Source organism: Triticum dicoccoides, chromosome 3B (assembly GCF_002162155.2).
Source record: "Triticum dicoccoides isolate Atlit2015 ecotype Zavitan chromosome 3B, WEW_v2.0, whole genome shotgun sequence".
Taxonomy (NCBI): domain Eukaryota; kingdom Viridiplantae; phylum Streptophyta; class Magnoliopsida; order Poales; family Poaceae; genus Triticum; species Triticum dicoccoides.
Window position 1 is genome coordinate 329,954,749 of NC_041385.1, and position 14,560 is coordinate 329,969,308.

Sequence of the window (14,560 nt, forward strand, 5' to 3'; positions counted from 1 at the left end):
AGCTTCAGGGAAAGAAATATAAAAGGTTATCTTTCTTTCTTTCTTTATTCAATGAAAGTTATGTAGGCGGAGTGGTATGTGTGTGCGGCCTTGGACTAAACCGAAAACGGACGACGGATCAAAAAACCCTGATTGGATCATATAAAGTGGAGAAACAATCCTTCCTTTAATATCATCAGGTGAAGATAAAGATAAAGATACCTGAGGTTCTTTTTAATTAACTGAATTTGATGACAGAACATTGCGCCCAGTCCGTTATTCTCGTGACCCCCACCCACCCACACACCCCGTTTGATGTAAACTCGCTCAATCTGCGGACGCAAGCGGCCACCTAGCGCAGGATGGAGACGACGAGTTCTTTAGGAGCCGACGAGAGACGGGGGCCAGGATCGGTGGAGGTGCAGGTGGCTGCGGCGGCGCTTCAGCGGTCGGAGGTGTTCCACGTCGTGAAGGAACTGCTCGGCTTCGTTCTCTACATGCACCACCAGATCCCCTCGTAACTCTCACCCCCGCCCCCTCCCCCTCCATCCTCCCTTGAGATTTGGTGTTAGGAATCAGCTTCAATAGTTCTTTCGAGCAATTGCCTGGGGTTGAAATCTCATATTTACTGCATTTTAGATGATATATGACCTTCGAATTTGGTTTGGTTTGGTCCAATTCTTAATAATAGCCGAGTTTGAGCAACAACTTCGTGCTTGTGGACCTAGTTTGGGTACGATTTGAGTGGATTTGGTAAATCCTACAAATCCGTCAATTTGAACTCCCCGTTTGTGGTGTGTGAGAAGTCAAGGATTTGGATCGAATGGTTTTACTGGATTCGACCATTGAATTATACAGGGCGATGATATAAGTGAGGTTTAGATATGAGATTACTTGATTCCTTTTCAGTCAACTCGTTTTGTTTTCATATGTGCTCTTAGCTGCTAGCCTTATGCTGCTTGTCATTCTCTTTTTTCTTTTTGCGGGGTCATTCTCTTGTGCTAACGTCTGATATGTGGATGGTGTTAGATTGATACGATTGTTGTACCTACCATGTATAGGATATGCATTTTCCTTCCTAATCTTGTACGGTTATTATCCCTTGTAATCTTGTATTCCAAGTCATGCAACAACCCTTCTTAAATCCTAGCTGGTTGATGGCTCTATATTAATATGCAAGGCGGCGTGAGAGGTTTCAACGCTTCCCATTTGCTCGATCATTTACAGATAAATAATGGGCATATGAGCTCAAGTTAGTATTACAGTATGTATTATGGCCACGACAAGTTCAGTGAGGAAGTTTTGCATAGATGCCGGATCGAGCAGCGGAGCAGGGCCATCCATGTTTTGCCATCGATGTCGACCGGGAGGCACAAGGTCTGCCCTGTGCATGGCTGAACGCATTTGATGTCCGACAATGATATTGCCATTACCTCCATATCTTCAGAGTCAGGCCCGTTTGGGAGCTCTGGAAAATATACTCCTGTAAATATTTTACAGAGGTATTTTACTAGCCACCGATGAAATACTCCTGTAAAAGATACACTCGTTTCCGGCTGTAAACTTTTGTTTGGGTGAATCAAATGAGGCGTAGCGCTGGAGGCTGCACCAATGCCTCTTCTCCTGCCGGCCATGACCAACTCGCTCCGGCCCTGAGTCGTTCAACCTGGTCCTATTGGGCAGGCTCTTGCCGCTGCCTCGGAGCACGCTCCGCAGTCGCTGCGGCTGCTGCAGCATAGCGCACCTGCTCCCAGTCGCAGCCGCCGCCTCGCCTCTCTTCCGTGCTGGTTGAGCCGACGGCATGCTTGGGCTCGCGGCGACGGAGATGGCCGGCGCCTCACCTCCCTTGCAGTCCTTGGTGCCTCGCCCTGTCCTCTGTGCCTTCAGCGGCACGTGTGTTGTGCTTGCCTAGATTGATTGAGAGAGAGGGTGGTCTACTGGGAAAAGTGGCAGGTCGAGGAGAGTTTTCAATAAGGGCTGAATAACAGTGTAATCTGAAGAACGGTTGTAAATTTTATCGAGACAATTGCGCGTTTGGAACACACGTTTTTTTACGGGTGTGTGCTTTACCGGCGTACTTTGCGGAGAAATGACGATCTAGTCGGGGCCTTAGGGTCTTCCTCGTTGTTGCCGACAGGCGAATCAACCTCGAGGACAAGCTTCTTGCAGTGGTGGCCAGGAACAAATAGCTCCTTGCAAATGTAGCCGAGGCCCTGTTGGCGACGTATGGCCACCTCCGCTGGAGCGAGGGTGCGGCATGCGCGTCCTGATGGTGTGATGTAGTGTAGAACCCTAGATGCCCGATCTTTCACGATTGGAGGGGATCATACGAAGAACACGAAGAACACGAGGGGAAAAACGAGGGGAAAGAGAAGAGAAATCACTCAACCAACAAGATATGGTCACACATATGCTAGATCCTCGAAACACAAAAGATACACGATCCGAATCCAACAAGGGAAGATACAAATGGCGGTAGTTCTTCTCCGTGAGGAGGTCTTGAGGGGGGTCTTCCCTTAAAGGGGTCTTGAATCCGCTTGGGGGATCTTCTCCGAAGAGGTCGTGAGCCCCGAGGAGAAGTAACCAAGTGGATGAGCAAAGCTCTATCTCAAATATGAGCTATCAAAATGCTAACCCTAATTAGGAGGAGGAGGTCTATTTATAGTCTTAGTGGACAAAAGGGTAAGTGGGCTTCGGCCCAACACGCGGGTGGACATACAGGCGTCGGACGTCCGACGGTTACCAGTTGTCCGAGGGCTCGCGGGGGTCCGGACGTCCGGTGCCTGTCGGGCGTCCGATGTTTTGGCTCTGGTCAGGACTTGTCGGTCGTCCGGTCGGGGTCGGTCGTCCGGAGGTCTCCATTCTTTCGATGTTTTGGCTCGGGTGTGGTGGTGCCGGTCGTCTGGTGGGGTTCGGTCGTCCGGACGCTGGGAGGTGTCGGACGTCCGGTCGGCGTCAGTCGTCTGGCAGCTGGAGTGTGCACGGGCTGGGACTTGGCTGGTCGGTTGGAGCCTCCAGGCGTCGGACGTCCCAGAGACGTCGGCCGTCCGATGACTTGGAGTTTCAAGCGGTCCTTCTTCTTGTCCATTGAACTTGGTGTCCTCGCCGTCTTGTCCGTTGGGTGCAGCTGATCCGTGGCTTCCCTCCAAATACCTGATCACACATAGGGTCTCCGCATGAGGTAGTAGCCATGTCTCATAAGTAGAAACTGGAAGTTCGGAGAGGAGCGAGTTCACCTTATCTTCGATAGCCTTTGCTCGAGCTCTTGTCATTGGTCCAAGTGGTGTCGTGGGAGATGTAGATACATCCATGGGGATGATCGTGGGATGCTCCGCATCATCTCCCCCCCCCCCCCAGGGAAAGATCCGACCTCGGATCGAAAGCTTCATCACCATGGTATGGCGAGAGGTCTTTGACATTGAATATGTCGCTCACGTTGTACTTGTCGCTTGGGAGGTCGATCTTGTAAGCGTTGTTGTAGCGTGCTAGCACCTTGAAGGGTCCATCGACTAGTGGTAGAAGTTTGGACTTGCGTTCGTTGGGGAAGCGTTCCTTGCGAAGGTGTAGCCACACAAGATCTCCGATGTTGAATATCATGGGTTGCTTGTTGATGTTGAGCTTGGTCGCGAGTCGTTGTACTTGGCGCTCGATGGTGTGCCTTGTATCTTCATGCATCTTCTTGAGGTAGCTTGCTCGTGCACTCGCGTCCATGTTGGTGCGCTCTTGTAGTGGAAGAGGAAGAATGTCCAATGGGGACAACTGGTTGAAACCGTAGACGACCTCGAAGGGGGACTTGCCGGTAGTCGAATGTCTTGCGCGGCGATGGGTAGGCACTCCTCCCGCTCCTTGATGTTCCTCTTGATCAACACGCGTAGTAGAGTGGAGAGTGTTCGGTTCATCACCTCTGTTTGGCTGTCGGTTTGAGGATGGTATGCCGAAGAAAACAAGAGCTTGATTCCGAGCTTGGCGCATAGTCTTGCAAAAGTAACTGAAGAACTTGACGTCGCGGTCCGAGACAATCGTCTTTGGCACTCCATGGAGGCGCAAGATTTCCCTACAAAAAAGATTTGCAATATGTGAAGCATCGTCTATCTTGTTGCATGGGATAAAATGAGCCATCTTAGAGAATCGGTCCACAACAACAAACACGGAATCCTTTCCATTTTGAGTTCTAGGCAAACCAAGTACAAAGTCCATGCTAATGTCTTCCCAAGGTTGATATGGAATTGGAAGGGGCATGTAAAGACCATGGGATTGAGCTTTTGACTTAGCTTTGCGACATGTAGAGCATCGGTTGGTGAAGCGTGAGACGTTGCGGAACATGGGCCAAAAATAGTTCTTTGAGAGCGTAGCGAATGTCTTGTCGCGTCCAAAGTGTCCCATTAGTCCGCCTCCATGAGCCTCTTGCAAAAGGAGCAAACGAAGAGAAGACTCGGGAATGCGAAGTTTGTTAGCTCTCATAAGGTAATTATCCTTGATGTAATAGCGTTCCCAAGATGTATGCGTCAAACACTTGGCATAAGGAATTGCAAAAGTAGGATCATGCGCATACAAGTCTTTTATGTGCTCAAAGCCAATGCCACTCAATTCAAGTTTAGTGACAAGCATGCATATGCGGGAAAGAGCATCCGCCACAACATTTTCCTTACCTTTGATGTACTTGATGACATAAGGAAAAGACTCAATGAATTCACTCCATTTAGCATGACGCTTGTTCAACTTAGTTTGACCCTTAAGATACTTAAGCGTTTCATGATCTGTATGAATGATAAATTCATGAGGGCGAAGATAATGTTCCCATTCACGCAAGACTCGCACTAAAGCATAAAGCTCTTTGTCATAGATGGGATAACTGAGTTGCGCTCCGGAACATTTCTCACTAAAATATGCTATGGGGCGCTTCTCTTGCGTTAACACACCTCCTATGCCATTACCACTAGCACTGCAATGAATTTCAAAAGGTTTGTCAAAGTTGGGTAATGCAAGCACGAGAGCATGAGTAAGCAAATTTTAAGCTCATTAAATGCTGTATCTTGGGATGGTCCCCAAACAAAAAGCGCATTTTTCTTACTCAAAGAATGTAAAGGTGAAGCAATGGTGCTAAAATCCTTCACAAATCTACGATAGAAACCGGCTAAACCAAGGAAACTACGCACTTGTTGCAAGTTGGTTGGTTGGGGCAAGTTTTAATAGCATTGATCTTAGATTCATCTACATGAACACCCGTAGAAGACACAACGAAACCCAAGAAAACAAGCTTATCAACACCAAAAAGGCATTTGTCCATATTAGCATAAAGGCGCTCTTTCCTAAGGGTTTGCAACATGGTTCTAAGATGGGTGACATGATCTTTGAAGGATTTGCTAAAGATAAGAATATCATCAAAATAGACCACAACAAATACACCAATATAGGGTCGAAGAACAAAATGCATGACTCGCATGAAAGTACCGGGTGCTTCGGATAAACCCATTGGCATAACAAACCATTCATATAAGCCAAATTTGGTCTTAAATGCGGTTTTCCATTCATCACCTTCTTGGATGCGTATTTGATAGTAGCCACTCTTAAGATCAATCTTAGAGAAAATGGTGGCTTCGCTAAGCTCATCAAGCATATCATCTAGGCGTGGAATAGGGTAATGATATCTAACGGTGATAGCATTGATGGGACGGCAATCAGAACACATGCGATAAGTACCGTCTTTCTTTGGAACAAGGATTACCGGAACGGCACAAGGGCTCAAGCTTTTATGTTCTTGACCGTTTTCGATGAGCTGTTGTACTTGCCGTTGGATCTTCTTAGTTTCCTCGGGGTTGACGCGGTAGGGAGCCTTGTTAGGTAGAGGTGCTCCGGGAATGAGGTCGATTCAGTGTTCAATGCCTCGTAGTGGAGGTAGACCCGCAGGTAGCTCGTCGGGGAAAACATCTTGGAATTCCTGCAAAAGAGAAGACAACACTACAGGTAGATCGTGAGAGGTGTTAGTCTTTGGTGCCTTGTCCTTGCACACAACGACATAGTGCATAACACTTGATGGGTTCTCACACACTTCTCTCATCTCACTTTTGGTGGCAAATAGGACTAAGTTTTTCTTGTCGCTCATCGTGGAGACACTCGATTTTGGCTTGTGGTGCTCACTCTCTTTTGGGTGGGTCACTCTCTCACTCTTTTCTCCACGATGGGTGGCTTGCTTGTCGGCGATCACTTTGACTTGGAGACATAGGTCATAGCACGTACTCCTTTCCTTTCATCTTGAAGCTATAGTGATTGGTATGCCCGTTGTGGATGACGCCTCGGTCAAATTGCCATGGTCGACCAAGAAGGAGGTGGCAAACGGACATAGGGACGACATCACACTCCAAAGTGTTTTCATATACTCCTATCTCGAAAGAAACTTAACCGTATGCTCAACTTGTATAGTGCCGGAATCGCTTAGCCATTCAACCTTGTAGGGGTGCGGGTGCTTCATCTTGACCAATTGGAGCTTCGAGCATAGCTCTTCACTTGCCAAGTTGTGACAGCTCCCTCCATCGATGATGACCTTGACGGACCTTCCATTGATGCCCGCCCTTGGTGTGGAAGATGTGGCATCTTTGGTCTTCGTCTTGTTGATGTTGAAGAGTCAAGACTTTGGAGACAACGAGAGCGGGGCTCGAATCTTCATCACAAAAGACTTGATTATCTTCATCTTTGTTTACGCGCTGATGCATGGCCACTTGCTCAAGGGCTTTCATTTCCTCTTCACTCATGGAGTCATAGGTTTCGTCGTCGTTGAGGATCATGGTGCACTTGTTGGTACACTCAAAGGACTTGTGGCCTCGGCCGCCGCATGTGAAACACTTGATGGAACTTGTCTTGACGGTCTCATCGGTTGGAGTAGATGATGAAGCTCGCGGCTTGAAGTTGCTTGTAGTAGGAGGACGACTTGAGGTGGTCAAAGTTTTCTTGTAACTCGACTTGTCGCCGTTGCTTGTAGGTGGCTTGGTTGAGGTAGAAGTTGTTGGAGTCGTTGAAGCTTGGGAGTTGGAGAAGCCGTAGCTCTTGGACGAGTACTTGGCGTACTTGAAGTCATCTTGCACTTGACGTTCCGCTTTGGTAGCTTGATGCACGAGCTCAATGAGGTTGGAGTAGGGTTGAAAGTCGACAATCTTCTTGATGGGATGATTGAGGCCATTCAAGAAACAGGCCATTGTTTGCTCATCATCTTCGGTGACATTGGCTCTAATCATGGCAATCTCCATTTCCTTATAGTATTCTTCAACGCTCTTTGTTCCTTACCTGAGGAGTTGGAGTTTCTTGAAGAGGTCGCGGTTGTAGTAGGTTGGCACAAAGCGTGCTCGCATGACATCTTTCATTTCCTCTCATGTGGTGATTGGTGGTTCGCCTCTTGCTTCTCAGCGCTCAAGGACTTGTTCCCACCATATGAGCACATAGTCTTGGAACTCAAGGGATGGCATAGCGATCTTCTTCTCTTCCTCATAGTTGTGCAAACGAAAGATCTTGTCGACCTTCAATGCCCATGAAAGGTACTCTTCGGGATCATTGCTTCCATTGAACTTGGGCATGGTGAACTTAAGCTTGCCATAGCGTTGCTCTTCATTGTGTTGGGGTCAAGGGTGATGATGACGCCCTTGACGTTGAGGATTGTCAACCTCATATTGCTCTTGGCGTGGAAGATTTCCGTAGTCATCATGCTCTTGATGAACTTGAGGTTGTGGAGGAGCTTGTCGAGCTTGTGGGGGAGCTTGACGATGCACTCTTGCTTGGTAGTTTCGCTCTTGAATTTCTTCGCGAAGTACTTCCTCTTGATTGCGCGTTTCTCGGTTGCGGTTGGCGATGGCTCGACTTGACTCTCGAAGGGCACGTTGCGCCTCAAGAGCTTGTGCTTCACGTTGTTGTTGTTGAAGACGTTGAGCCTCGGCATCTTGTTTGTCTTGATGTTGACGCGCTCGCTCTTCCTCTTGGTGACGTTGACGTTGCCTTTCTTGTGCGTGTTCAAGAGTAGCTTGGTGTTGGTGATGACGATGTGCTTGCTCGTCGAATTGCTCTTGTGGATGATTGCCGTGTAGAGGATTGCGAGTTGCTTGACGGTCTTGGCGCGTGGCTCGACGTAGAGTGTCCGATGTCGGTGTACTTGAGCCGGAGAGGGTGTCGTCGGAGTGTCGACTCGAGCGGCTCCGTCTTGAGTAGGACGAAGTGGAAGAATGGCGGTTCACCAACAAGGCACGAATCTCGTCCATTCTTGCATCGTTCTCTTGTTTGTGTGCGTCGAGCTTGTTGTTGAAGTAGTCTCTTGTTCGTTGCTCGAAGAGTCGCAAGTCGGTGGCGAGATTGTCGATGCGGTCGCTCATTGCTTGTTGTTCTTGATGCAAAGCTCGTTGTGCACCGAAGAGGTGGCTCTTGGTGACATAGGATGCCATGTCGTCGTCTTGCTCGATGAAGAGTGGGTTGGTAGAAGAACTTGGCCTATCCATCATTCCAAGCAAATATGTGAGTGGGAGAAAGAGAAGAACTTATACCAAATGTACCTTGACCGATGTTGAAGATGGATCAATGATCACTCAAATATGTAACAAGGAAATAGCACAATTGGTACCAATTCTTGTCGGTTCTCACACCTACACAAGTAAAAGCTTATGGTGGAGCTCGGTTAGGATGGTGGAATAAAATTTGATGCAATTGTTAGTGAGCCTCAATAATGTTGGAAAAGATGCACAAATTTGCAAATGCAACAAGTAGACCAATAGCAAGATATGGTACACGGAAACACACACGCAAATAGATAAGTGGGGTCGTGCAACCAAGGAATGAGCCAAAATGTGGAATCCACGAAAATGCTCTTGTTGCACAACACTAGAGAGACGCTAGCACGATTGCACAATAGGCGGATACGATACTTGTGCACAACCTACTAGGCAAAAATGCAACGACTTCTATCCCAAGTATGCTATATGTATGGTATTCTGGTGATATGATCCAAGATGATTGAGTATGACAATCTTAATGTAGTATGATGCTATGGTTCTTGCTTATAAGCTCTTTTGCTTATCTTTCCCTCTTGCTTAAAAACTTGTTTGACTCTTTCTCTCTTGAGCTCTTTTCTCATGCAAAACTTCACGAACCAAGATAACAATTGTGTATGCGATGACAACTTTGTGACACAAGAGATGATACCAAGATATGCACCACGATGATATGGTATGTATGCTATGGGAAGTATGATCACTAATTTGCACAAGTCACGTTGTCGGCAATACTCAAAGGCTAGTCTCGATGGGTAAGCAACACAAAAGTAAGGCTATGGTGGTTATCAATGCAATGGCAAGGAATAGACAAAGATGTCGTCGAGGTTACCGTCGAGGTAGTCGTATGTAAGCACAGACGATTGTTGGCGATGATGAGTCCTTGGCGAAGATGAGCGGTGGTGATGTTGATGTCGAACCGTACCTATATAGCCGAAACACAATAGGACAGGGGAACCACAACTCAAATTCCCAAAGACCAAAACGGGTCAAAATTGTCGGAGGTGGTAGCGGTTAAGCGATGGTGGTGCTTGCGGAAAGCGGTGGAGGTATCAGAGTGCGTATGCGGTGAGGTTGTATTCGAGTGCGTTGGTGGAAATGGCGGTGGAACGGTTGGGGTGACTGAACTGAAGAAATTCAGTATCGTCAGAGATCGTCGGATGTCCGATGTTGGTCGGACGACCGGTAGTCGTCGGACGTCCGGAGACGGTCGGACGTCCGGTGCCTGGGCGTTTTCGGGCACGGGATGAACTCGGGTTCGAGGTGGAGGTGGCGAATTTGGTCAAATCCGAGCGATTTTGTCGATGGAAATGGTGGAGATGATGGGGAAAAGCTAGATCCACTCGTGGCAAAGCAAATCCATGGATCGAATCCAACAAAACTTCATCACACCAACAAATCACAAAAAAAATTTGGGGCTATTTTTGGTGGGGATTTTCGAAATTGGGGAAGAACACAACAAAATCAAGCTAGAAAACAAGGGGTAGGGGCTCCAAATACGTGATCAACGTGGCTCATGATACCAAGATGATGTAGGGTAGAACCCTAGATGCCCGATCTTTCACGATTGGAGGGGATCCTACGAAGAACACGAAGAACACAAGGGGAAAAATGAGGGGAAACACAAGAGAAATCACTCAACCAACAAGATATGGTCACACATATGCTAGATCCTCGAAACACAAAGAGATACACGATCCGAATCCAACAAGGGACGATACAAATGGCGGTAGTTCTTCTCCGTGAGGAGGTCTTGAGGGGGGTCTTCCCGTAAAGGGGTCTTGAATCTGCTTGGGGGATCTTCTCCGAAGAGGTCGTGAGCTCCGAGGAGAAGTAACCAAGTGGATGAGCAAAGCTCTATCTCAAATATGAGCTATCACAATGCTAACCCTAATTAGGAGGAGGAGGAGGTCTATTTATAGTCTTAGTGGACAAAAGGTTAAGTGGGCTTCGGCCCAACACGCGGGCGGACATACAGGCGTCGGACGTCCGAAGGCTCGCGGGGATCCGGACGTCTGGTGCCTGTCGGGCGTCCGATGTTTTGGCTCTGGTCAGGACTTGTCGGTTGTCTGGTCAGGGTCGGTTGTCCGGAGGTCTCCATTCTTCCGATGTTTTGGCTCGGGTGTGGTGGTGCCAGTCGTCCGGTGGGGTTCGGTCGTTCGGACGCTGGGAGGTGTTGGACGTCCGGTCGGCGTCAGTCGTCCGGCCGCTGGAGCGTGCGCGGGCTGGGACTTGGCTGGTCGGTTGGAGCCTCCAGGCGTCGAACGTCCGAGAGACGTCGGTCGTCCGATGACTGGGAGTTTCAAGCGATCCTTCTTCTTGTCCATTGAACTTGGTGTCCTTGCCGTCTTGTCCGTTGGGTGCAGCTGATCCGTGGCTTCCCTCCAAATACGTGATCACACATAGGGTCCCCGCATGAGGTAGTAGCCATGTCTCATAAGTAGAAAGTGGAAGTTCGGAGAGGAGCGAGTTCACCTTATCTTCGATAGCCTTTGCTCGAGCTCTTGTCATTGGTTCAAGTGGTGTCATGGGAGATGTAGATACGTCCATGGGGATGATCGTGGGATGCTCCGCATCATGGTGCCACTGAAACAGCCGCTTCCCCTAGTGGCGCAGCTACTGGGATAGCACCTTGGCCCCTGATACCAGTGTGGGATGGTGGTCCGAATTGAATATTGATCAATTCAGTGCGGCGGCGCCATGTTGGGGTTCATGTTCTTGTACTGCTGGTACCACATTTATGCACTGCCCGTTAGGTGGAAGAAGGTGATGCTCACCGTCTCTGTGAAGGCCGTGCGCTACGTCTTGAAGAATTGGTTGCACCGGCTCAGCCAGACCAACAGGTCAACTTCCCCATCATAGGTGGGAACTCCATCTTATGGAAGCATGTGGGATGGTCATCCATTGCCTTGGGGTTGGTTGTAGGTGGGGAAAGTAGCCTGCTGTGCCCCTTGTCATCAGCGTGGGTGTTGGATTCTGGCTGCATGCTGTTCTCTGCTGATGGCCAGATTGCAGGCACAAACTTGCTGGCTGGTGTTGTGTAGATCATTGGAGATGCAGTCCAGACGTCGTGTAGGTGCTTCGTGATGGGGATAAAGGTGTAGTCGATCTTGGTGACATCTTCATTGGTAGCGGCCATGACCGAGTGTTGAGTCGCGAGTCCTCACCTTGATGTAACTCGGGCTCGTGTATTGCGGTGCACCTCACCAGACAGCGTCTTGCCTTCCCTCTTCTAGTTCTAGGTCAGCCACCACATGGGCTTGGGGTCTATGGGCCAGAATGGTGATGGGCCAGGCCCATACCGGTTCAACACTCCCCTTCAAGATGGATGGTAAATATCGATCATCCCCGTCTTGTCACATGCCAAGTTACAGTCCTTTATTCCCAATCCCTTTGTCAAGCAATCCGGAAGATGCTGCTCATCCCCGTCATGTCATGCGAAGTTAGTGACATGAAATTTTGACCAAAAATTTGGAAGTGTCCAGAAAGATTGGCCACTTGGCCAGACCAGTTAATCAATGTAGCAGCAGCCTGACTGGTTTGGTCACCGGCCTGGTTTAAAAAAAATATGATACTCGGTTCTTGTTTCAAGGGTGAATTGGATACCAGCATTTTGACAAGTAGCCAATATATTACGTACTAAACTGTGCATCCCAGAGTCCTATTTTGCTGGGACAACTGTGTCCACAGCGAACGCATCAATGGTGGCCGAACCTTGAACAAATCTGATGGTAATGTGCTGTTTAAATTTTGTGTTGGAATCATAAATAAACTACAAGACAACATGTAGTCTGGCTTACAGAGTATATCCATTTAGCAGAGCATACTAGGCAGCACAGTTATTTACATTATTTCTATATAATTGTCAGAGTATTTCAAGTTTATTTTCTTTTTTTCCTATTTTCAGGGTATTGCAGAGTCTTGAAACTGAATTTGCAGGTTTAAAGGAGGAAATGGTATGTTCAGTATGCAGTAAGCATGTTTATATTGTCATCTATTTTCTCAATGACCCTTTTATTAATTTATGGGTGTCTCTAGTCAGAAATGACAGCACCATTGGCAGAACTGAAACCTTCTGATCAGAGAAAGTACAACACACGAAAAAGGGAGGTTAGATGCAGAGTCAAGAAGCAGGAAAAGTTAATGAAAGGCATCTCTACCGTACTTTCTGCTTTTCAGCAAGCACTTGATAAAGTTTCTACCATTGAAGGAGTTGCCCTGATCCTGGGAGGGAGTCTTGTACGACCTTTGTTTGTCTATGACATTACAGTTACTCATGGTAGGTTTGATTCTGGAAGTGCCAAAGGGCATGGTACAACAAAGTTAGCTCAGTCTGTTTCTCGAAAGGCGAGCTTCCCTTTTTTGAATGCTACATGAAGTATCATTTGCGTAGAGACTAGGACAATTACTAGTATATGTCTTAGTTTTTTGAAAGCAGCATTTAATTAAGATAAAAATTTGACGTTTCTTTGTATGTACATCATTTCTTTGTACATCAGATGGTCAAAATGAATAATTGCTACTCACAACTGTTTGTCATATACCAGAACGTTGGATTATTGCTCTGCTGTTTGTCATACTAGATGATTCCCGACACATTGCGCCATGAATTGATTGCAACATTTTTCTTAATGATATTTGATTATTTGGATCAATAATATGAGAACAAACTAAAAACACATTAATTTATTGTATGTAATTATTGAGGTGGGCATTTTCCCATGCATGTTTGCATGTTGAGGTGGGCATTTTTCCATGCATGTTTGCATGTTGAGGTGGGCATTTTTCCATGCATGTTTGCCTGATGAGGTGGCATGTGTGCATGCTGAGAGAAATGAGTTAGTGGGGAGCTAGCTATTTGGATATTGAAGATGACTGAGTAGTTTATGATGGAATATTGTTTTATTCTCTTCATTTATCACAAGTTATTGCCTTATATCCTCATATGGTGGAAACATTGTGCTCTTGGAATACTGACTTGCACATATATTTTTCTAGGCCGTCCGAGCTCTTATATCATGTGGTGCAGGGAGTTTATCTTACACAGGTATTAGTTATTCTGTTTTACTAGACTTGGCTGACGATGCATTCAACTTTTAGCTTACTGCTTCTTCACCCATTGTTTTGGAAGGCCCTACCAAGCTGTTTCTGCTGGTTAGATGTCCCTGTACATTGAACTTACCTCTGGATTTCGCGCCAAAACGGGAATTCCGTTACAGTAAGAAGGTGTTGTACTTTTATGATGGCTAACTTACTCTGTTTTTTATATCGTCCAATATTTTGAAGATAAAACACATGAACTAAAACTTTTACCAGCAGGTTGTACCCCAGCAAATGTCTATAAAATGCAATACAGCATACTACCAAAAGAATAATAAGCATGTTGCATCAATCGTGGATCCGTCATGTTGTACTTCAGAATCTTCTCCGTCAGATGTTATCTGGTATTATTTCTGATCATCTGCTGCCATCGATCAGTATCGTTAGCTTCTGCTGTTATTTTGCACCTTCTATATTTGTGACCGATAGTTATGTGAGAGTTAGTATGGAGTGTATCTATCTATCTATCTATCTATTGCCTTTCTTTTACTGCATAATAATGTGCTACTCACTACTCAGGCTATGTTAATAAACTGCATGCATTCTTAGTGATTGCACTTGTGCAGAGGTAGATCCTTTGAAGTCGAAACACTACAGACATCTGGGCAGTGAACCTTGAATGTATATATTGTTTTGTTATGCTGTTAAATTGTTATCAAAGTGCTGAAACCTGTATTGGTGCTTGAGCTGCAATCTACAGAACTTATTCTTTCTAACTGAGTAAATCCGTATCATCTGTTATAGGTTCCAGTGCAAGCACACGATAAGAGGCTTACCATGCAAGGCGTCATTAGAAGGATGATGATCCGCTCATTTTCATTATCCTACATCATGTATGTTACAACTGGAAAATGCTGTAGTGAGGTGAACACCGACCCTGACCTCAGCATTCTTCAATCCTAAATTGGTCGTCCCCCCTTTTCGGTAAATGTTCACCAAGGATCAGCATTCTTCAATCT

The 14,560-nt window shown here is 46.8% G+C and overlaps 1 protein-coding gene across 4 annotated transcripts; it reads left to right on the forward strand.

Moving 5' to 3' along the window:
• The first annotated feature begins 241 nt into the window (after positions 1–241).
• Positions 242–14,530, forward strand: LOC119276000. 4 transcript variants are annotated; one of them, XM_037556944.1, is made up of 7 exons: positions 246–496; positions 12,409–12,457; positions 12,540–12,848; positions 13,500–13,548; positions 13,633–13,727; positions 13,818–13,945; positions 14,346–14,530. In XM_037556944.1, exons 1-7 carry the CDS (start codon positions 342–344, stop codon positions 14,401–14,403), a joined length of 843 nt encoding a protein of 280 aa, XP_037412841.1. In that variant the 5' UTR covers positions 246–341; the 3' UTR covers positions 14,404–14,530. The 4 variants fall into 4 exon arrangements, with proteins under 4 accessions (XP_037412843.1, XP_037412841.1, XP_037412844.1 ...); XM_037556947.1 differs by having other exon boundaries at positions 12,540–12,740; XM_037556945.1 differs by having other exon boundaries at positions 250–496; positions 13,821–13,945.
• Positions 14,531–14,560: the final 30 nt, after the last annotated feature.

Coding starts and splice junctions, on each gene's coding strand:
- LOC119276000 (XM_037556944.1), top strand. CDS start 342: ATGGAGACGACGAGTTCTTTAGGAGCCGACGAGAGACGGGGGCCAGGA. Junction 12,458..12,539: donor CAGGTTTAAAGGAGGAAATG/GTATGTTCAGTA, acceptor GGGTGTCTCTAG/TCAGAAATGACAGCACCATT. Junction 12,849..13,499: donor CTCAGTCTGTTTCTCGAAAG/GCGAGCTTCCCT, acceptor ATATTTTTCTAG/GCCGTCCGAGCTCTTATATC.